Here is a 23,301-nt window from a genome sequence, read left to right on the forward strand (position 1 = left end):
ATCTGGGTTTTTTGGGAGAGGGTAAGGAGTCATTCCAATCCCGGGAGCGGAAAGACTTACCTTAGGGGGAAAAAAGGACAGGTATACACTCGCACACACACACACATATCCATCCGCATATACACAGACACAAGCAGACATTTGTAAAGGCAAAGAGTATATATATATGTCTGCTAGTGTCTGTGTATATGCGGATGGATATGTGTGTGTGTGTGTGTGTGTGTGTGTGTGTGTGTGTGTGTGCGAGCGCGCGCGCGCGCTAGTGTATACCTGTCCTTTTTCCCCCTAACGTAAGTCTTTCCGCTCCCGGGATTGGAATGACTCTCCTTACCCTCTCCCCTAAAACCCAAATCCTTTTGTCTTTCCCTCTCCTTCCCTCTTTCCTGATGAGGCAACCGTTGGTTGTGAAAGCTAGAATTTTGTGTGTATGTTTGTGTGTCTATCGACCTGCCAGCGCTTTTGTTTGGTAAGTCTCATCATCTTTCTTTTTAAAACAAGGAGGAATAAACTAAATGAAAAAAATAGTTTACATTTATTAATGGGCTGTTAACTTTTCTACATTTTTCACGGACTAACCCTGTCATCTGTGGTGTCACTGTTTTTAACCATCATGATCATCCTAATAGCACAGATGTGAAATTTATATCTTCGTCATCGTAAATATTTGGCTGTTTCTTCTGAATATGTTGCGATTTGTGAGGTTGTGGTTAGTATGGGATCTGAGAACACAGTTCTTTCTATTACCTGAATACATATTGGATTTCACTTCTATACTTCGCTTCTATACTGACATGAGAATGTTACAATATATCTTGCTTCTAAACTTACTGTCTGCCCACCACTCTCTCTCAACCGTACATCACAGTGAGTGATGGCAACACTGTAGCGCCAAACACACAAGTACACCTGTGGCCCCAATTTAGACTTTTTTGTCTCCTACAGAAATTAATACCAGTGTTAGTATTTGTTAATTTTTAAAGTCAATTCAACTACAAATGGAGTCTGGCAAACTGCAGTTTAAATGTGGTAGATGTTCCTAAAAAGCCAAAGTACATGGTATACTTTCCTATGATTGGCAACATGTAATTTGCAGCCTGCTCACCACTCCCCTCACCACACTCATGTAGCTCTCAACAAAGCAGGTAGCACTGTTCCCCCTCCAAACTGTCCGTAGTTCTGTGCTAGAGCAACTGTGAAACACAGACTTCAATACTTTCTAGGATGCAAGTCATATGTAACAACAGCAACTAATAAATAAGTAGAAGATTGTAGTCACGATTCAGTCCAATTCTTGAATTTTCACTTGTCCCAAGATCCACTGATGTCTGTTGGTACTATCTCCATGAGAGGACTTGCTGCTGGAGTTTATCATCACTATAATTACACACACTTCAACACGAATGATTTTGTTTGTTAGCTAGTTCGTTCTGAATGACTTACTTCTTATTTTATCCGAATGCCATCATCATTTTTTAAAGGCCCATCCACATGCAATCTGTCTGCGCAAATGTCAGAACACATCATATCTACATAGACAGATCATTGCATGTGAACATCAGAATTACGCAGATAGGAGATGTGCACAAACCTGGTAGTTGGAGTTGGAAGATTTGAGCAAAATTGCTTAATAAAATAAAATCGTCAGGTTCAGGATGTACAACAATTAGGTTGGTTTCAGAGTACACTGATGCAATAGCTCCATACTTAACAATCAGATACAACCACTCACTCGACGAAAGATCTGTACCCAAAGACTGGAAAGTTAGCAGGGCACACAAACATCAAGAAAGAATGAAATTACAATGAAATCCAGACCTTTTTAGCTGTTTACGGGCATCGATAATTATCAACGGGGATGGTTGAAAATGAGTGCCCCAACCAGGACTCAAACCCAGGACCTCTTGCTTACATGGCAGATGTTCTATCCAACTGAGTCATCAAGGGCACAGAGAATAGTGCGACTGCAGGGACTTTCTGTTGTGCTCACCATGAGATTCACATTTCCAGCTAATTGTCCACACAGTACATTTGTAGTGTCCATGCCCACTATACTCATTACTCACGGCAACCAATCTACCAAATTACGTATGAGTTTGAGCAATGTGAGTGCATCCGCACTGAAGATCATCATTGGCCGGTAAGCCTCATCTATATATGTATACGGTGTCTGTTCTTTCGGACCAGGTGAGTGGCTTAGGATTCTAGGTGTAAGGAAGGATTCCTCTAAATAGTCCATGAATAGGTTGGCATAGGATAGTGCCATGCGGGTGCCCATAGCCGTACCTTAAAATCGTTTATAGGTGATGCCTTCAAAGAAGAAGTAATTATAAGTGAGGATATAGTTGGTCATGGCGAGTAGGAAGGAGGTTGTTGGTTTGGAATCCATCAGGTGTTGGGAAAGGTAGTATTCAACAGCAGTAAGGCCATGGGCATTAATGATGTTAGTGTAAACAGAGGTGGCATCATTAGCGACAATCAGGGCACCATGTGGTAAAGGGACAGAAACTATGGAGAGACAGTGGAGGAAATGGTTGGTATCTTTTATATAGGAGGGTAGGTTCTGAGGAAAAGGTTGAAGGTGTTGGTCTATGAGAGCAGAGGTTTTCTCAGTGGGGGCACAGTAAGTGGCCACAACGTGCCGTTCTGGGTAGTTGGGTTTACAGACTTTAGGAAGCATTTAGAAGTTACAAGTGTGGGGAGTGGAGGGGGTGAGCAGAGAGATGGACTGCAGGAAGAGGTTCTGGGATGGGCCTAAGAATTTGAGGAGCGACTGGATATCTGTCGGATTTCTGGAATGGGGTCACTGTGGCAAGGTTTGTTGGTGTATTTGGGTGTTAATTATTTATTTATTTGCAAATTTTTCTGATGTAATTCTGCTTTATTTACGTAATTATTTTGCATTTTTCCCACCATCGTGGATCCTTGCTCTTTCCATCTTCGTCAATACAGAAAAGTTTCCTTATTCCTAGCCAGAACCCAGTCCTACATACTATTCCTGCATTGTTGCTTGGCTCATGGAATTCCCCCAAATGGCCTTACCATCAAATTACCCATCTCTGGCTGCCACTCCTCCTTCCACATTGACCTCCATCTGTTCAGATTCTGCAATCCGTAGCCCTCGCCAACATAGTCCTGCAAAACCATATCAACGGAACCCAAACCTCCTTGCAGTACCTTCTCTCTATCTGCAAAATTCTCCTGCTATGCAATCCCAAATTCCTGAAACCCTTAACACACACTGAAACTCTTGCCCTCCAGACACTAGAGCAACATTCACAACACCACCTCAAAAAACCCTCCACCCTGCTCACTTCCTACTCCCACCTTGGAGTAACACTATCCACCACCTTTACCTACAAACCTCTCCCACATCCCCCCATAGCTGACAAACCCTGTCTCACAGACCTACTCCACCCTCCAAAACTCCCTCCCACCACCACACACAGCATCCACAACCTAAACAGACCCGAAACACTGTCATGAACCTTTCCTACAGAAGCCTTAGCCCCACAGATATATCAGTCCTTTCCATAAGCCTCATCTATCACCCCACTCCCAAATTCAACCATGCAGGACTTGTTAAAGACCTTCTCTCCTTCTCCCAGTCCCTACAGTGGAAATACTTTTTCACCATCAATCCTACCAATCAGACTCAAATAAAGGTGAATGTTGAACCCTGCCTGGCTCAGTTCTCTACTCCATCTAACCATGATCCATCCCCACTGCCCCCAAATCACCCCATTCCAACATTCCAGAATTTCTTAATCTCGAACCTTGCCTCATCATCATTCCCCAAATACCTCAACATGCAAATTAACCTTACAATTGCAGAAAGAACTGAAGTCTACCATTTAAAAACTGATCCTGACCTTATAATCCTACATGAAGACAATGGCTCCACCACAGTTGTTTTGAACCAAAAGGATTACCTGGCAGAAGGACTCCACCAGCTATCAGATACATCCATCTACAAACCTTGCCACAGTTAACCCGTTCCAGAAAACCAGCAGAATCTACAGTCACTCGTCAAGTCCTTAGGCCCATCCCAGAACCTCTCCCCAGAGTCCACATCTCTGCTCACCCTTACCATTCCACGCACTCCTATCTTCTACATGCTTCCTAAAGTCCATAAACCCAACTACCCAGGACACCCAATTGTGGCTGGTTAGTGAGCCCCCACTGAGAGAATCTCTGCTCCCTTAGACCAACACCTTCAACCTGTAACTCGGAACCTTATTTCATATCTAGAAAGATACCAACCATTTCCTCCACCAACTCTCCACAGTTTCTGTCCCTTTACCATATGGTGCACTGCTCATCACTAATGATGCCACCTCCCTTCACACTAACATCCCTAATTCCCATGGCCTTACCACTAGCAGGGTGTATACGTGGACAAGAGAAAAAAATTCCCGGATTTTTCCCGGAGTTCCCGGTTAACAATACGCTTTCTCCCGGATGAAAATATTCTTTTTCTGTGTTAAGTGACAGTATACTCTTCCTCGGCACTGTAAAACTCCTCAATCTTTTGAATGTTTATGGTTTTATATACCGAGGTAGAATTTCCCGGCACTTTAGAAAATGAAACTCAGGGGGGGTAAACACGATTTGAGAGACCTTTGATGTGCAGCAACACATTCGCTGCATATTTTCGTATTACAAAGGTATAAATCTGAATTCCAGCAAACACAGCATGTCACTTTCCGAAGCATTGAAATCGAGATTGCGATGCACTTTTGTAAGCCAGTCATAGCTCACGTCACGTGATCTTGCCAGCTGATGACAGCATAAGACACGTGATGCAGTCAGTCAATAGCAAGATCACTTAAGTAGCGTGAACATACAAGTAAGGAAAGTTAATGGTTTACATTAATATACATAGCATTCACATAAGAAGATTAATAAGCTGGAAGAGAAGCTAAGCTCCCACATATAATGTTGATCTTTTTTGTGTATGTTACACTTTAAGATACATCACACAAATGTACCAGTAAATTTTTAATAGCGATGTAAATGTCTGATCTCCTGGGCTCTAAATTCTTCTAAATGGTTGTCCTCAAAGAATTGATTTTTAAATGAGAGTCAAACGCTTTGTGATTTAAGAAATTCATCGTACATTCTCGCACGCAGTTAATCTTGTGTAAACGAAAATTTACTATGAATGTAACGCTTTTCAAACCACTAATCGCAACATTTTCCCGCGTTCGTTTCAGCAGTTGCCAGAGCGCCAGATAATGGGCATCACCGTGCTTGCGCAGCTACGATGATGCAGGAAATCCGGTATTCCTACGTGTAAAACATTAAAAGATCTTACATTATGACATAAAAGCAACAAGACATCAGAGGATACTTCAAGAGCATCGGAATTTCGTGAACCATACTAAAATGCATAACTCGGCTTAAAGTGCACATTTGTATGTCCAGATTCAAATGCAAATTTTCTTGGAATACCAGTACTGTATTATCTCATGTTTGGTTCTTTATTATTGCATAATGCCATACGTGCACTTGAAATGCAGCGAGCAGTTGAAACTAGCCAACAGTTTGAAATTAAACACTTTGTTTCAAATAAATTGACTGCCTCAGCGGAAAAGATTTAATAAAAGCCAAATCTCTTTAGCAAACCGACAAAAATAACTTCACTGTTCTGCAAGGCGATTAATGCTTGACTGTCAGAAAGGTGGACATAAAATCTGAAACTAATATTTTAGCCTTCCGTAATTATGCGAACGTTAGGTAGCTCCTGGCCACAAAAATCCGTTTTGTTTTCATTTAACGTGAGAGCAAGAAACTAGGAGGAAACAAAAAACCACTGAACGTAAACAGAGGTCACGTGGAGACGACCCACCTCCCCGTCACAACTCAGACTGCTCTGTGCATCAGCCCCAGATCTACGATATTTCCAAACCGGGACAATACTAGATAGTGGCACCGAGCCACACTTCTGTAACCAGAAGCACGTGCACATGCCCAAGAGCCCGCAAGCGACTGCTCAAACGAATCTAATTTAAACAGCTGTCACATCACGCTCATTGGAGGCAATTTGTTGTTATGAAGCATTGCATAGTCTTTCTAAGGCCTCTGACACACTTTGCTGTTGGCAGACGCTGTCTGAGCACTGTGTTTAGTTGTTGTATATAGCACTTTTCCTTTGCAACTTAAGTTTCATTTCCGTTTTGTTTTTTTTCTCTCGCTCATGTTTTATTGCTGCAGAATTATTCTGCAGTAGCAGGATACGGTAATATCCTTTGTTCGAGTATCGGTTTTTACCAGTCAAAATCACAAAAATTTAACTGAAAACTACAACAAACAAAAATTCCCGGAATTCTGAACAATTCCCAGATCTCCCGGTTGTCCCGGGTCGTATACACCCTGACTATTGAACACTACCTTTCCCAACATCCGAAAGATTCCAAACCAACGACCTCCTTCCTAGTCACCAGGACCAACTATATCCTCACCCACAATTACTTTTCCTTTGAAGGCATTACCTGCAAACAAATCTGGGTTCCCATATAGCACCATCTTATGCCAGCCTATTCATGGGCCATCTAGAGGAATCCTTCCTATACACACAAAATCCCAAACCCCTCACCTGGTTCAGATTCACTGATGACATCTTTGCGATCTGGATAGAGGGTGAGGACACCCTTATCCACATTCCTTCAGAACCTCAACAAATTCTCCCCTATTTGCTTAACCTGGTCTTACTCAACCCAACAAACGATCTTTGTATATGTTGACCTCCATCTCAAAGATGGCTACATCACCATCTCCATCCATATCAAACCTACTAACCACTAGCAATACCTCCACTCTGGTATTCCGCCGTCCACCGAACCTACACAATATCCTCGTCCATCCCTACACAACACCTGCTCCCAACCCCTTACCTCGTGGCTCATGCCCCTGTAATAGACCTAGATGCAAGACCTGTAACATACATCCTCCCACCACTATCTACTATAGTCCAGTTAACAACATCACCTATCTCATCAAAGGCAGGGCTACCTGTGAAATGAGTCACGATCTACAAGCTAAGTGGCAACCACTGTGGGGCATGACAACCAACAAGCTGTCTGTCCGCATCAATGGCCACCGGCAAACTGTGGCCAAGAAATAAGCTGACCATCTGGTTGCAGAGCCCACTGCCAAACAAGACATCCTTCATTTCAATGACTGCTTCACAGCCTGTGCCATATGGATCCTTCCCACCAATGCCAGCTTTTCTTAATTGTGCAGATGGGAACGCTCCTTGCAATATAACCTATGTTCCCCATAACCATTCTAGCCTCAATCTTCATTAGTCATTGTCCTTACCCACCCAGCCTCCCTGTTCCCATTCCAGCACTATACAGCCCTCATTCCACCATCCCACACAGTCTTCTTACTTCTCTCCTTTTCCACTACCCCTCCGCATCCCCACCTCTCACCTACCCTCCATCTAAACTGCCGACAGCATATAGCTGCCGTACCCTTTCTTTATCTCATCCCTGTGCACTCCTCAGCATCACGTCACTATCCACCCCTACCCTACAATCCCTCCCCCTCATTGCCTCAGCCTCCTCCTTAGTCCCATCCAGCCGCCACTCCCATCATGCACTGGTGCTCTGCTCACAGTGAGGCTTCAGTTGCCCGAGACTGCAGTTATGTGTGTGTGAGCTGCATTTGCGTGAATGTGAGATTTGCATTTTTGTGTGTGTGTGTGTGTGTGTGTGTGTGTGTGTGTGTCCTATTTTTGACAAAGGCCTTGTTGGCAGTCTCTTTGTTGTGCATATGTGTGACTCAGCATCTTCACTATATGGTGAATGGCAACTTTCCTTTTCATAATATTGTTACTTTCCATCCTGGATTTTCCACTGTTTGGTTATCTCATCATCATCATTTAAGACTGATTATGCCTTTCAGTGTTCAGTCTGGAAGATAGCCCCCTTATAAAATTCCTCCATGATCCCCTATTCAGTGCTAACATTGGTGCCTCTTCTGATGTTAAGCCTAATACTTCAAAATCATTCTTAACCGAATCCTGGTACCTTCTCCTTGGTCTACCCCGACTCCTCCTACCCTCTACTGCTGAACCCATGAGTCTCTTGGGTAACCTTGCTTCTCCCATGCGTGTAACATGACCCCACCATCTAAGCCTGATCGCCCTGACTATAGAGTTCATTCCCAGTTTTTCTTTGATTTCCACATTGTGCACACCCTCCTGCCATTGTTCCCATCTACTAGTACCTGCAATCATCCTAGCTACTTTCATATCCGTAACTTCAACTTTATTGATAAGGTAACCTGAATCCACCCAGCTTTCGCTCCCATACAACAAAGTTGGTCGAAAGATTGAACTGTGCACAGATAACTTAGTCTTGGTACTGACTTCCTTCTTGCAGAAGAGAGTAGATTGTAGCTGAGCGCTCACTGCATTAGCTTTGCTACACCTCGCTTCCAGTTCTTTCACTATGTTGCCATCCTGTGAGAATATGCATCCTAAGTACTTGAAACCGTCCACCTGTTCTAACTTTGTTCCTCCTATTTGGCACTCAATCCGTTTATATCTCTTTCCCACTGACATTACTTTTGTTTTGGAGATGCTAATCTTCATACCATAGTCCTTACATTTCTGATCTAGCTCTGAGATATTACTTTGCAAACTTTCAATAGAATCTGCCATCACAACTAAGTCATCCGCATATGCGAGACTGCTTATTTTGTGTTCACCTATCTTAATCTCACCCAGCCAGTCTATTGTTTTCAACTTATGATCCATAAATAATATGAACAACAGTGGAGACAGGTTGCAGCCTTGTCTTACCCCTGAAACTACTCTGAACCATGGACTCAATTTACTGTCAACTAACTGCTGCCTGACTGTCTATGTAAAGACCTTTAATTGCTTGCAAAAGTTTGCCTCCTATTCCATAATCATGTGGAACAGACAATAACTTCCCCCTAGGAACCCGGTCATATGCCTTTTCTAGATCTATAAAGCATAGATACAATTCTCATGACACTTCTCCATTATTTGCTGTAAGCTAAAGATCTGGTCCTGACAACCTCCAAGAGGCCTAAACCCACACTGATTTTCATCCAATTAGTCCTCAACTAATACTCGCACTTTCCTTTCAACAATACCTGAGAAGATTTTACCCACAATGCTGATCAAAGAGATACCTCTGTAGTTGTTACAATCTTTCCTGTTTCCATGTTTAAAGATTGGTGTGATTACTACTTTCGTCCTGTCTGATGGAACCTGTCCCGACTCCCACGCCATTTCAATTATCCTGTGTACCCATTTAAGATCTGACATTCCACTGTATTTGATGAGTTCCGACTTAAATTCATCCACCCCAGCCGCTTTATTGCACTGCAATCTATTGACCATTTTCTCCACTTCCTCAAATGTGATCCTATTTCCATCATCATTCCTGTCCCATTGTACATCAAAATCTGAAACATTACTGATCATATTTTCACCTTATATTGAGCAACTCTTCAAAATATTCCCTCCATCTGCCCAAGGCATCAACAGCATTCACCAGCAGTTTTCCTGACCTGTCCAAAATACTTGTCATTTCCTTCTTACCTCCCTTTCGAAGACTGCTAATTACACTCCAGAATGGTTTTCCAGCATCTTGACCGAAGGTCTCCAACCCGTTTCGAGAGTCTTCCCAAGATTTCTTCTTGGATGCTGTAATTATCCGTTTGGCTTTGTTTCTTTCTACAACATAACTTTCTCTGTCTACCTGAGTTCTAGTATGTAGCCATTTTTGATATGCCTTCTTTTTCCTTTTACAGGCTGCCTTGACTGTGTCATTCCACCAAGCTGTTTGCTTCATCCTACCTTTACACACTACTGTTCCAAGACATTCTTTGGCCACTTCTAGTACTGTGTCCCTGTACCTCGTCCATTCCTTTTCCAGCGACTGCAATTGACTACATTCAACTAACTGGTACCTTTCTGAGATCACTGTTATGTACTTGTGTCCGATTTCCTTATCCTGAAGTTTCTTCACTCTTATCCTCCTACACATGGACATGACCTCCTGCACTTTCGGCCTCACAATACCAATTTCACTGCAGATTAAATATTGATCAGTGTCATCAAAGAATCCCCTGAATACGCGTGTGTCCCTCACAGCCTTCCTGAATTCCTGATCTGTTGTTATATGGTCAATGACACATCTGGTTCCCTTGCCTTCCCAAGTATACTGGTGAATGTACTTATGTTTAAAAAAGGAGGTTGTGATTACTAAGCCCATACTGGGACAGAAATCCAAGAGTTGTTTCCCGTTCCTGTTGGCCTCCATATACTCTCCAAATTTACCCATAACTTTTTCATACCCTTCTGTTCGATTCCCAATCCTGGCATTAAAATCACCCATGAGCAGAACGCTGTCCTTTTCCTTTACTCTAACAACTACATCACTGAGTGCGTCATAAAAACCATCCATCTTATCTTGATCTGTCCCTTCACAATGCGAATATACTGACACAATCCTAATTTTCTTGCTAGACACTGTCAAATCTATCCACATCAATCGTTTGTTTACATACCTTATTGCAACTACACTGGGTTCCATTTCTTTCCTGATGAAAAGCCCTACACCCAATTGTGCTACTCCTGCTTTGACTCCTGACAGGTAGACCTTGTATTCTAAATGATTAATGGAAAATCTCATATAAAGATGTGAAACAAATACTAACAAAGAGATAGAGGGGCTGGCCAGTACTTACCTCAGCTCAGTACAGCCGATAGATATACAAAAAACAGAACCGAAAATTTATGTTCCTAGCTTTCGGAACAAATGTTCCTTCATCAGGGAGGACAGAGGGGAAAGAAAGGGAAGAAGGGAAAGCAGATTCAGTTACTCACAACCCAGGTTATGAAGCAACAGGGAAAGGAAAATAGGAAGGGTAGCAAGGATGGAGGCATGGTTGTCAGAGGGAAGCCAAAGATATTCTACTGTAAGTACTGTGCCAGCTTCAAACCAGAGAGGATGCATACAGAAGTAAAGAGGTATATAGTATAAGGATAAACACAACTATGTAGGATGAAAAGATGCATGAATGGCTAAAGAGGAAATGGAAAGGGGAGAAGACTGAAGAGTAAATGGGAGTGAGGTTGTTTAACGTAGGTTCAGTCCAGGGGGATGGCGGGATGAAAGGATGTGTTGGAGTGAAAGTTCCCATCTCCGCAGTTCAGAGGGACTGGTGTTGGGTGGGAGAAGCCAAATGGCACATACAGTGTAGCAGGTTCCTAGGTCCCTAGAATTATGCTGGAGGGCATGCTCTGCTACTGGGTATTGGGCATCTCCTTGGCGGACAGTTCGTCTGTGTCCGTTCATGCGCTCAGCCAGTTTAGTTGTTGTCATGCCGATGTAAAAGGCTGTGCAGTGCAGGCATGTCAGTTGATAAATGACATGTGTAGTTTCACATGTGGCCCTGCCTTGAATTGTGTATGTTTTACCAGTAGCGGGGCTGGAGTAGGTGGTTGTGGGGGGATGCATGGGGCAGGTTTTGCAGCGGGGTCGGTTACAGAGGTAGGAACCGCTGGGTAGAGAAGGTAGTCTGGGAATATTGTAGGGTTTAACAAGGATGTTACGGAGGTTAGGGGGGCGACGAAAGGCAACTCTGTGTGGTGTGGGGAGAATTTTGTCAAGGGATGATCTCATTTCAGGGGTTGACTTGAGAAAGTCATATCCCTGGCGGAGTAATTTGTTGATGTTTTCGAGGCCAGGATAATATTGGGTGACAAGTGGGATGCTTCTGTGTGGTCTGGGGGTAGGAACATTGTTGTTGGATGGCGAGGAATGTATTGCTCGGGAGATCTGTTTGTGGACAAGGTCTGCAGGATAGTTGCGCGGGGAGGGGGGGGGGGGGGGGGAGCACTGGTCAGGTTATTAGTGTAATTGTTGAGGGATTCGTCACTGGAGCAGATACGTTTGCCACAAATACCAAGGCTGTAGGGAAGGTAGCGTTTGATGTGGAATGGATGGCAGCTATTAAAGTGAAGGTAAAATATCACTTCGCTACCCAAACACAGCCCCCAAATACTAGGCCCAGTGTTGAACCCTGTCTAGAATAGTTCCGACCGCCTTCTCAAAGGGATCCTCCTCCCCTCCCCCAAAACCATCCCTTGCGGACATTTCAGGAATTCATCACATCCAGTGTTGCCTCCCAGTCCTTCTTGAAGAACATCCCGACAACCCCCAACATCACCCCAGCTGAATCCCGTGCCATTAAGGAGCTGAAAATAGACCGCTCTATTGTCATCCTCCCAGCGGATAAAGGCTCCACAACTGTCGTACTTGACCGTGTGGAGTATGGCAGAAGGACTGCGTCAACTCTCCGACACCGCAACCTACAAAACTGTTACCCAGGATCCCATTCCCTCCATCCAGACTGAGCTGCAGAAAATCCTAAAAATCCAAGGTCCCTCACAAGGCCTCACAACGGATTCCATAGACTTACTCACTCCACCTGAGCCACATACCCCTACCTTTTACCTATTACCCAAAATCCACAAAGAGAACCATCCTGGCCATCCCATTGTAGCAGGCTTCAAAGCCCCAACCAAACGTATCTCAGCTCTGGTAGACCAGCACCTCCAACCTATCACCTGCAGACTCCCATCCTACATCAAAGACACAAACCACTTCCTAGAACGCCTCAAATCCATTCCCACTCCTCTCCCACCTGAATCCTTTCTTGTCACCATAGATGCTACATCCCTTTACACAAACATCCCACATACCCATGGTCTCTCTGCCCTTGAGCACTACCTCTCCCAACGCCCACCAGAAGATCTTCCAAAAACCTCGTTCCTTATCACACTTACCAACTTCCTCACCCATAATTACTTCACTTTTGAAGGCCAGACCTACAAACAAATCAGGGGAACGGCCATGGGAACCAGGATGGCTCCGTCCTATGCCAACCTCTTCATGGGCCGATGGAGGAGGCTTTCATGAGGACCCAACAGCTGCTTCCCCTGGCCTGGTATAGGTTTATAGATGACATCTTTGTGGTCTGGACTCATGGTGAAGAAACACTCCTTAATTTCCTCCATAACCTCAACTCCTTTTCGAATCTGAATTTCACCTGGTCCTTCTCCAAAACCCAAGCCACCTTCCTGGATGTTGCCCTTCATCTTGTTGAAGCTCACTTCCACACCTCTGTCCATATCAAACCCACGAACAAGCAACAGTACCTTCACTTTGATAGCTGCCATCCATTCCACATCAAACGCTCCCTTCCCTACAGCCTAGGTATTCGTGGCAAACGTATCTGCTCCAGTGACGAATCCCTCAACAATTACACCAATAACCTGACCAGTGCTTTCCTCTCCCGCAACTATCCTGCAGACCTTGTCCACAAACAGATCTCCCGAGCAATACATTCCTCCCCATCCAACAACAATGTTCCTACCCCCAGACCACACAGAAGCATCCCACTTGTCACCCAATATTATCCTGGCCTCGAAAACATCAACAAATTACTCCGCCAGGGATATGACTTTCTCAAGTCAACCCTCGAAATGAGATCATCCCTTGACAAAATTCTCCCCACACCACCCAGAGTTGCCTTTCGTCGCACCCCTAACCTCCGTAACATCCTTTTTAAACCCTACAATATTCCCGGACTACCTTCTCTACCCAGCGGTTACTACCCCTGTAACCGACCCCGCTGCAAAACCTGCCCCATGCATCCCCCCACAACCACCTACTCCAGCCCCGCTACTGGTAAAACATACACAATTCAAGGTAGGGCCACATGTGAAACTACACATGTCATTTATCAACTGACATGCCTGCACTGCACAGCCTTTTACATCGGCATGACAACAACTAAACTAGCTGAGCGCATGAACGGACACAGACGAACTGTCCGCCTAGGAGATGCCCAATACCCAGTAGCGGAGCATGCCCTCCAGCATAATTCTAGGGACCTAGGAACCTGCTACACTGTATGTGCCATTTGGCTTCTCCCACCCAACACCAGTCCCTCTGAACTGCGGAGATGGGAACTTTCACTCCAACACATCCTTTCATCCCGCCATCCCCCTGGACTGAACCTACGTTAAACAACCTCACTCCCATTTACTCTTCAGTCTTCTCCCCTTTCCATTTCCTCTTTAGCCATTCATGCATCTTTTCATCCTACATAGTTGTGTTTATCCTTATACTATATACCTCTTTACTTCTGTATGCATCCTCTCTGGTTTGAAGCTGGCACAGTACTTACAGTAGAATATCTTTGGCTTCCCTCTGACAACCATGCCTCCATCCTTGCTACCCTTCCTATTTTCCTTTCCCTGTTGCTTCATAACCTGGGTTGTGAGTAACTGAATCTACTTTCCCTTCTTCCCTTTCTTTCTCCTCTCTCCTCCCTGATGAAGGAACATTTGTTCCGAAAGCTAGGAACGTAAATTTTCGGTTCTGTTTTTTGTGTATCTATCGGCTGTACTGAGCTGAGGTAAGTACTGGCCACCCTCTCTATCTCTTTGTTAGTATTTGTTTCAGACCTTTTATTCTCCCACTTCCTCTTCTTTCTCACCCCTTACCCGAATGTCACTAACAGATAAAACGCCCAACCCCATCTTACTTGCAGCCTCTGCCACCTCTACCTTCTTCCCAGAGTAGCCCCCATTGATATTAATAGCTCCCCATCTCGTTACCATTTGTTTGCCGAGTCGTATCTTAGGTGTCCCTGGTTTGTCAATTAGAGGTGGGACTCCGTCACCTCTAAAGGTCCGAGGCATTTTGTTCTGATTGTTGCCAGCATCGTATTTATAGTACCAGGGAAGCAGGTTGCTAGCCTTACTTGCCCCGGGTCCCACTGAGGTGGATTTGGTAGTCTTTGCCGTCTGAGCACAAAGGTGGCCACGACTCGGAATATGTCCGAGATGCCCAGCCTTATTCCAAAGTAACTAGTATCCCGACTGTCAGGACCACTTACTTGGCCAATCATACGTTGCCCATGGTTCATGAACTATGACATGATACCAGGAACCCACACCATGAACCACGAGTTTGGTTATCTATATAAAAGATTTAGGAGACAATCTGAGCAGCTGTCTTAGGTTGTTTGCAGTTGATGCTGTCATTTATCATCTAGTAAAGTCATCAAAAGAATGAAACAAATTTCAGAATGATTTAGAAAAGATATCTGTATGGTGCATAAAATTGGCAACTGATCTTAAATAATGAAAAGCGTGAGGTCATCCATATGAGAGCTAAATGAAATGCCATTAAACTTTGGTTACACCGTATATCAGTCAAATCTGAAAATTCAACTAAATACCTAAGAATTACAATTACAAACAACCAAAATTGGAAGGAACACAGAAAATGTTGTGGGGAAGTCGAACCACATACTGTGATTTATCGCAGAACACTTAGAAGATGCAACTGATCTACTAAAGTGACTTGTCTGTCCTATTTTGGAGTACTGCCCCATGGTGTGGGATCGTTACCAGACAGGGTTAATGGAGTACATCGAGAAAGTACAAAGAAGAGTAGCACATTTTGTATTATTGAGAAATAGAAGAGAGAGTGTCATGGACATGTTACAGGATTTGGGATGGACATAGTTAAAACAAGGGCGTTTCTCGTTGTGGCGGGACCTTCTTACAAAATTTCGATCACCAACTTTTTCCTCTTTAATGCGAAAATATGGGGAGAAATGATCGTCATAACAGAATAAGGAAAATCACAGGTCACACAGAAAGATATAGGTGTTCATTTTTTCCACACGCTATTCAAGAGCGGAATAATAGAGAATTATTGTGAAAGTGGTTAGATGAACCTTCTGCTAATCACTAAGTGTGATTCACAGAGTATCCATGTAGATACAGATGTAGATGTATAGGTGAACAAAGAAATTGGGAGAAGTTGGCCGATAGCTACGGCACAGTTTGTCGCTGGCTATTCGTATGGACAGGCAGCTTGTCGGTTCTCATAGCCATGAACAATGCAGCACAGTGGTTGCAGCTCAGCTTGTAGAACACATGACTGGTTTCACAGGTAACTCTGCCTTTGATGGGGTAGCTGATGTTAGTGACCCGACTAGAGTAGGTGGTGGTGGTGATGATGTATGGGACAGGTCTTGCATCTAGGTCTATTACAAGGGTATGAGCCATGAGGTAAGGGGTTGGGAGCAGGGGTTGTGTAGGGCTGGACGAGGATATTGTGTAGGTTCGGTGTACAGCGGAATACCACTGTGGGAGGGATGGAAAAGATAGTGGGTAGGACATTCCACATTTCAGGGCATGATGAGAGGTAGTCAAAGCCCTAGCCCTTGCCCACCAGGAACTAGAGCAACGTGCACGACACCACAAAAAATTCAGCATCCTGTTCACTTCCTAATCCCACCTTGGACATCCAGTATCCACCACCTCTCCAACAACCTCCAAACCTCTCACACTTCCCCTCATAGCTGGCAAAACCTGTCTCAGACCAACTACTTTTACCGTACCCTCAAAAAACCCCTCTCACCAGAGCCTAAACGGAAGCATAGCCATGACCTTTTCCTCCAAAAGCCTTAGAAGTATCAGTCATTTCCAAAGGCCTCACCTTTTGTGCCACTCCCAAATTCAAGCACGCAGGACTTGTTAATGATGTTCACTCCTCCCAGTCCATACAGTGGAGCCACTTTTTCGCCACCAACCCTAGACTCAACCAAAGATGAATGTTGAACACTGCATGGCTCAGTTCTCTACTCCATCCAACCACGATCCATGCCCACTGCCCTCAAATCATCCCCTGCTAACATTTCAAAATTTCTTAACCTCAAACCTCGCCTCATCATCATTCCCAATCCATCAACACAGAAACTAACTTTACACCTGCAGCAGGAACCGCACTCCACCACCTAAAAACTGATTCCAATTTTATAATCTTACCTGACAGTTGTTTTGAACTACGGGGATTACCTGGCAGAAGGACTCCACCAGCTGTCGGATTCATTCACCTACAAACCCTGTCACAATGACCACCTTCCAGAAATCCAGCAGAATCTCCACGCTCTCCTCAAATCCTTAGGACCATCCTAGAACCACTCCTCAGAGTCCATCTCTCTAGTCACCCCTGCCACTCCCTGCACTCCTACCTTCTACATGCTTCCTAAGTCCATAATTCCAACCACCCAGGATACCCCATTGTGGCCAATTACTGTGCCCCCCCCCCCCCTCTCCAAGAGGATGCCCTTTACACTAAGATCCCTAATGCTCATGGCCTTATAACTATTGAACACTACTTCACTACTTTTCCCTACACGTGAGGGATTCCAAACCAACAACCTCCTTACTAGCTACCATGACCAACTATATCCTCAACCACAATTACTTCTTCTTTGTAGGCATTACCTACAAACAAATCTGGGTACAGCTAGGATTCCCACATGGCACCATCCTATGACAACCTATTCATGGGTCATCTAGAGGAATCCTTCCTATACACCCAGAGTCCCAAACCCCTCAACTGGTTCAGATTCATTGTTGACATCTTTGTGATCTGGATCAAGGGTAAGGACACCCTATCCACATTCCCCCATAACCTCAACACCTTCTCTCCCATTTGCATCACCTTGTCCTACTCAACCCAACAAGCCACCTTCTTTGATGTTGACATCCATCTCAAAGGTGGCTAATCAGTGCCTCTGTCCATATCAAAAGCTACCAACCATCCATTCCATACCAAGAAGCCCCTTCCATAAAGCCTCATCACCCGTGGCCGTTGCTTCTATAGATATGAGCAGTCCCTCTCGAAATATACTGAGCGTCTTACTGAGTCCCTTTACAGACTGTAATTATCCTCCCAACTCTGTACAAAAATAGATTTCCTGTGCCTTATCTTTCCCACCACTTCCACAGGTCTTCTGCCACCCACCCAACCTACACAACATCCTCATCCATTCCAACACAAGCCCCACTCCCAAATCTATGCCTCATGTCTCTAATATGACGTAGATGCACGACCCGTCCCATACATCCAACTACTAACTACTCCAGTCTGGTCACAAATATCACCTATCTCATCAAAGGCAGGGCTACCTGTGAAACTAGTAGTGTGATCTACAAGCTAAGCTGCAACCACTGTGCTGGATTCCACGTGGGCAAGCTGTCTGTCCACATGAATGGCCACCGACAAACTGTGCCCAAAAAAAACAGCTGGACCACCCTATTCCTGAGTATGCCACCCAACACAGGACAGCATAAATAGCTTCACGTGTGGTGGATATGATTTCACCCCAAGTTGTTTCGAAATTACAGTATCAAATTCTAGATCTTTGTTACTCCTAGACCCAGGGATCGCAACATCGTCAGCAGCCGCTCATGTATCGAAATTGCTCTCTTCATGCAAGTTTTGTATATGAGGTGATATGACTGTCAAAAGATAATTACATGTTTCTAAATCCACCCCAAATAATTACACCTGTCATCTAGCTTGCCCTGCAACTCATTAAGTAAATTTATGCGAGAAAACACCTTCGCTTCAGCAACCACCATTTAGACCATTTTGATCTGTCTTTCTGTTGCAAACACGGTCCATAATAGGATTTCCTCCATTTCTGAATAAAGGAAATAAATTTTCAGGTTGCTGTACAAGACTGTAATTGATTGCCACAACAATTTCTTTTCTAGTTTCTACATCGACACATGGAGGGCAAGGAACTTGTATCCAGTGAACAACGTGTGAACATACCACATTTGCAGCAATCTGTTGCATGCAGACACACTTGCGCCAGTACCTGTGCAGACGGATCGATAGCATGTTGACGAGCCTTAAAGCTAATTAAAAGCTGGTACCTTTTTTTACCCAGTATTCTAATAAGTGAACAGTGCCTGAATTTCTTATTTGCAACTCCTTTAGTTACTGTCTCTCACAATCAAATATAATATTGAGCTTTGTTTACAATCACGTAATCTTTATAAGACGACATTTCCACCTTTGAATGTTACCTTTACTTAAGAAGCAGCATTAAGTTTGTACATGGTATTCATGTATGTATGAGAACTTTTATTTCAAACTTGTTCAAATACAGCAACAGTTAGTAAGATGATAGAATTTAGTGCGATTCACTCGTGTTTCACAAAAATGTCAACTTTTAAACATAAATCAATACAGTTTTTTGCAGCACTGTATCATTTGAAACTCAATTTGTTTTCTTCATTTGTAACATACAGAAGGCAGTACATAACAAATCTCTGTTCAATGTTGTTATTATTAACTCCAGAAAGAATACAGCACAGTTCTACACTGTCATCTAGCAAACATAGTGCACACATACGGAATATCCAGATAGACAAACATTTGGTTTAAAGACTTCCTGGCAAACAGAACTTGGTACAGTATTCCTAATAGAGCAGCTATCCCAAATGTGAAGGTAGCATTTGGCTTACCTCAAAGCAGTGTGATAGCAACTGCTGTTTGTCAAGTATAAAGATGATCTGGCAAGTGAAGTCTGTAGAGTGGCAGCTGACTCAAAACACAAATATGTGAAATGTCATGCACATAAACAGACTAAATGCACGCTGTTTTCAGTCACAACCTTCAAACATCTGGGTGTTTATCTGGAGTGAATTAAGGCGGAATGACCACTTAAATCTAGCCATGAGGTGTACTAGATTTATTGAAACAAAATAACAAAATATTGAGTAAGAAATGTAATTATGTTCATATTCATTAAGGCATGCGATTACTGAATTGCTGAGGCTTTCGTGGCCACTTGTCGGGAAACTACCTGTTGGCTTCTGTCTCCGATTCTTTGGCTGACATCAGTTTGATGATGTTTTGTCTTTTCGCCAGCATCGGTGGCTGGCACCATCACCGGTTCCCTCCACTCCAGTCCTTCACCAGCAATGGAGGGTGACACTTTGACAATGCCGGCCACTCTGCTGATGAGGGGGAGAAGGGAGGGAAGGGTAGGGGACATCGGCCAAAGAACCTGAGACAAAGACCTCTGACAGCAAAGATTGGCAGAGAGCTACTCTGAGACTTCCAGGACTCACTGAGAGGTATTGTGTTATGTAGTGTTGTTAAGAGCCAACTCCTTCCCACCTGAGTGCTGAAATCTGTAAGCAATCTGGAGACTTAATTGCCCATACACAAATGGGTTCAATACACATCAGACTGTGATGCTGGGCAGTTGCTAGCCATTAAAAAGGACCCGGTCAAGCAAACAGACATGGAGAGTTTGGCAACAGGCATGGCAAGACTGTCTTGCTACAACAACAGTTACATGACTGTAGGCAGTCTTAGGTTATGACTATGAGTAAGTGTATGTTGGCACAAGTAGTAAAATTGGAGAGATTCAGTTCAGTTCCTGTTTTTGTTGCTGACCACCTGTTCACACTTCCACAATTCCATAAACCATATACACAAACATCCAGGTTGTATTCAAGGATGAATCTCTTACAGTGTTATGTTTAATTTTGATAATGAATGTATTTCACTCACCTTAAAATGGCATCTTCATTTGTTCTCCTGTGCATTTCTGTAGCTTCATTTGACTGTTGTGCCCCATAGCCTACAACACAACCAGGCTTCATAGTGCGAAGCCTTGGGTCTGACTCTGATAGAATCTGCAACAGAGTGAAATATAATTCAACCATCAATTTGTGGTCTGAGAGAACATTTGAAAGTGACAGTAGTAATGAAAACTATCAAAAGGGCACAAGGGAATAAAGGTGATACAAATTACTGAAATGGAGAATGTGCACTCCACAATGCAAAATGCTGTTTAAAAAATGACTATTCCACAACCATTCCTATGAAAAGGGAGAATTAGCCAGTCTGAAAACATCAATATAGCACCTGCTCTCCCATGTGCTGGTATCCAGTTTCATTTATACACTTTGGAAAGTTTACTGGCTATGTACATGCTGACAATTATAGAACTACAGTGAAACCCTGCTTTTACGCTTTTCAAGGGCCTTTAAAAAAAAAAAAAAAAATAGTGTAAAATGCGGGTAAATGTAAAAAGTGGGAAATATGTTATGCTGTAAAAATTACATACGAGAAACTCCCTTACATTTTTGCACTTTATGTAAAATATACGTACATAACAGGCATTAAAAGACTTGTCAGCAACTTGTTTATTATCTCATGTAAGTTTATTATCTAATAAAAACCGCTGAAGTAATTGGAACTGATAACTTTCTGGGAGGTAGGAATGTTTGACTCAATTTCACATGTCATAACTGATTTTTTTGAAAGTCTGCAACTGTCATTCATTATTTAAATAATGAAATACTAAACTGGTTATGTATTTTCTCATGCTTAGCACGACGCTTTCCAGGAATTTTTTCTCACTGTCAAGTGCAAATACACTCCTGGAAATTGAAATAAGAACACCGTGAATTCATTGTCACAGGAAGGGGAAACTTTATTGACACATTCCTGGGGTCAGATACATCACATGATCACACTGACAGAACCACAGGCACATAGACACAGGCAACAGAGCATGCACAATGTCGGCACTAGTACAGTGTATATCCACCTTTCGCAGCAATGCAGGCTGCTATTCTCCCATGGAGACGATCGTAGAGATGCTGGATGTAGTCCTGTGGAACGGCTTGCCAGGCCATTTCCACCTGGCGCCTCAGTTGGACCAGCGTTCGTGCTGGACGTGCAGACCTCGTGAGACGACGCTTCATCCAGTCCCAAACATGCTCAATGGGGGACAGATCCGGAGATCTTGCTGGCCAGGGTAGTTGACTTACACCTTCTAGAGCACGTTGGGTGGCACGGGATACATGCGGACGTGCATTGTCCTGTTGGAACAGCAAGTTCCCTTGCCGGTCTAGGAATGGTAGAACGATGGGTTCGATGACGGTTTGGATGTACCGTGCACTATTCAGTGTCCCCTCAACGATCACCAGTGGTGTACGGCCAGTGTAGGAGATCGCTCCCCACACCACGATGCCGGGTGTTGGCCCTGTGTGCCTCGGTCGTATGCAGTCCTGATTGTGGCGCTCACCTGCACGGCGCCAAACACGCATACGACCATCATTGGCACCAAGGCAGAAGCGACTCTCATCGCTGAAGACGACACGTCTCCATTCGTCCCTCCATTCACGCCTGTCACGACACCACTGGAGGCGAGCTGCACGATGTTGGGGCGTGAAAAGAAGACGGCCTAACGGTGTGCGGGACCGTAGCCCAGCTTCATGGAGACAGTTGCGAATGGTCCTCGCCGATACCCCAGGAGCAACAGTGTCCCTAATTTGCTGGGAAGTGGCGGTGCGGTCCCCTACGGCACTGCGTAGGATCCTATGGTCTTGGCGTGCATCCGTGCGTCGCTGCGGTCCGGTCCTCCCAGGTCGACGGGCACGTGCACCTTCCGCCGACCACTGGCGACAACATCGATGTACTGTGGAGACGTCACGCCCCACGCGTTGAGCAATTCGGCAGTACGTCCACCCGGCGTCCCGCATGCCCACTATACGCCCTCGCTCAAAGTCCGTCAACTGCACATACGGTTCATGTCCACGCTGTCGCGGCATGCTACCAGTGTTAAAGACTGCGATGGAGCTCCGTATGCCACGGTAAACTGGCTGACACTGACGGCGGCGGTGCACAAATGCTGCGCAGCTAGCGCCATTCGACGGCCAACACCGCGGTTCCTGGTGTGTCCGCTGTGCCGTGCGTGTGATCATTGCTTGTACAGCCCTCTCGCAGTGTCCGGAGCAAGTGTGGTGGGTCTGACACACCGGTGACAATGTGTTCTTTTTTCCATTTCCAGGAGTGTATGTAGATAAGTATTCTGTGTGATGTTTGAATATGTGTTATTCAGTGTCTCTTGGACTATAGCCGTCTTTTGAAGTTATCAGGTACTGTGCCTCCTCAGTTATGTGGAAAACCATACACACGCAATCTATCACTCACACTGTTTGTTTGTAAAACATCCAAAAACTACATAAGTAAATACTGCACTTGACAACAAGAAAAAATTCTTAAAACACGTTTTGCTCAGCACAAAAAAAAGCGTAACCAGCTCTGTGTTTAAACTAAAAACATTTGAGCAATGCAATGTAAATGACGGTGTCAACTAGCATTACAAGTGGCTGAAACATGCTAAGTATGGTTCGACAAAGGTGTCGCAATGATCACGACAATCACAAAACTGTGTGTGCGCAGTAGAGACAGTTTGGAAATGGTTGCGATTGGTCTTGCTATCTTTATTTGAACAAAACTAATTACTCCCTTCAGCCACCACACCAAGTAGAGCTTGGCAGCAGTGGGAGATATGGCATGAATTGTTCCTACTTATACTTGTTTACTTATTGAAATCCACTCA

At 44.2% G+C, this 23,301-nt stretch overlaps 1 protein-coding gene across 7 annotated transcripts in view; it reads right to left on the reverse strand.

Annotated features, from left to right (window-relative positions):
- Positions 1 to 23,301, reverse strand: part of LOC126188203 (endoribonuclease Dicer-like) — a 425,024-nt gene that overhangs the window by 251,686 nt on the left and 150,037 nt on the right. For all 7 annotated transcript variants that reach the window (XM_049929751.1, XM_049929747.1, XM_049929748.1 and 4 more), the window contains one exon: positions 20,457 to 20,581. In XM_049929751.1, coding sequence (XP_049785708.1) covers positions 20,457 to 20,581 — 125 coding nt within the window. The remainder of the gene's footprint in view (positions 1 to 20,456; positions 20,582 to 23,301) is intronic.

The sequence above is a fragment of the Schistocerca cancellata genome, chromosome 5 (genome assembly GCF_023864275.1).
Source record: "Schistocerca cancellata isolate TAMUIC-IGC-003103 chromosome 5, iqSchCanc2.1, whole genome shotgun sequence".
In the NCBI taxonomy this organism is placed as follows: Eukaryota; Metazoa; Arthropoda; class Insecta; order Orthoptera; family Acrididae; genus Schistocerca; species Schistocerca cancellata.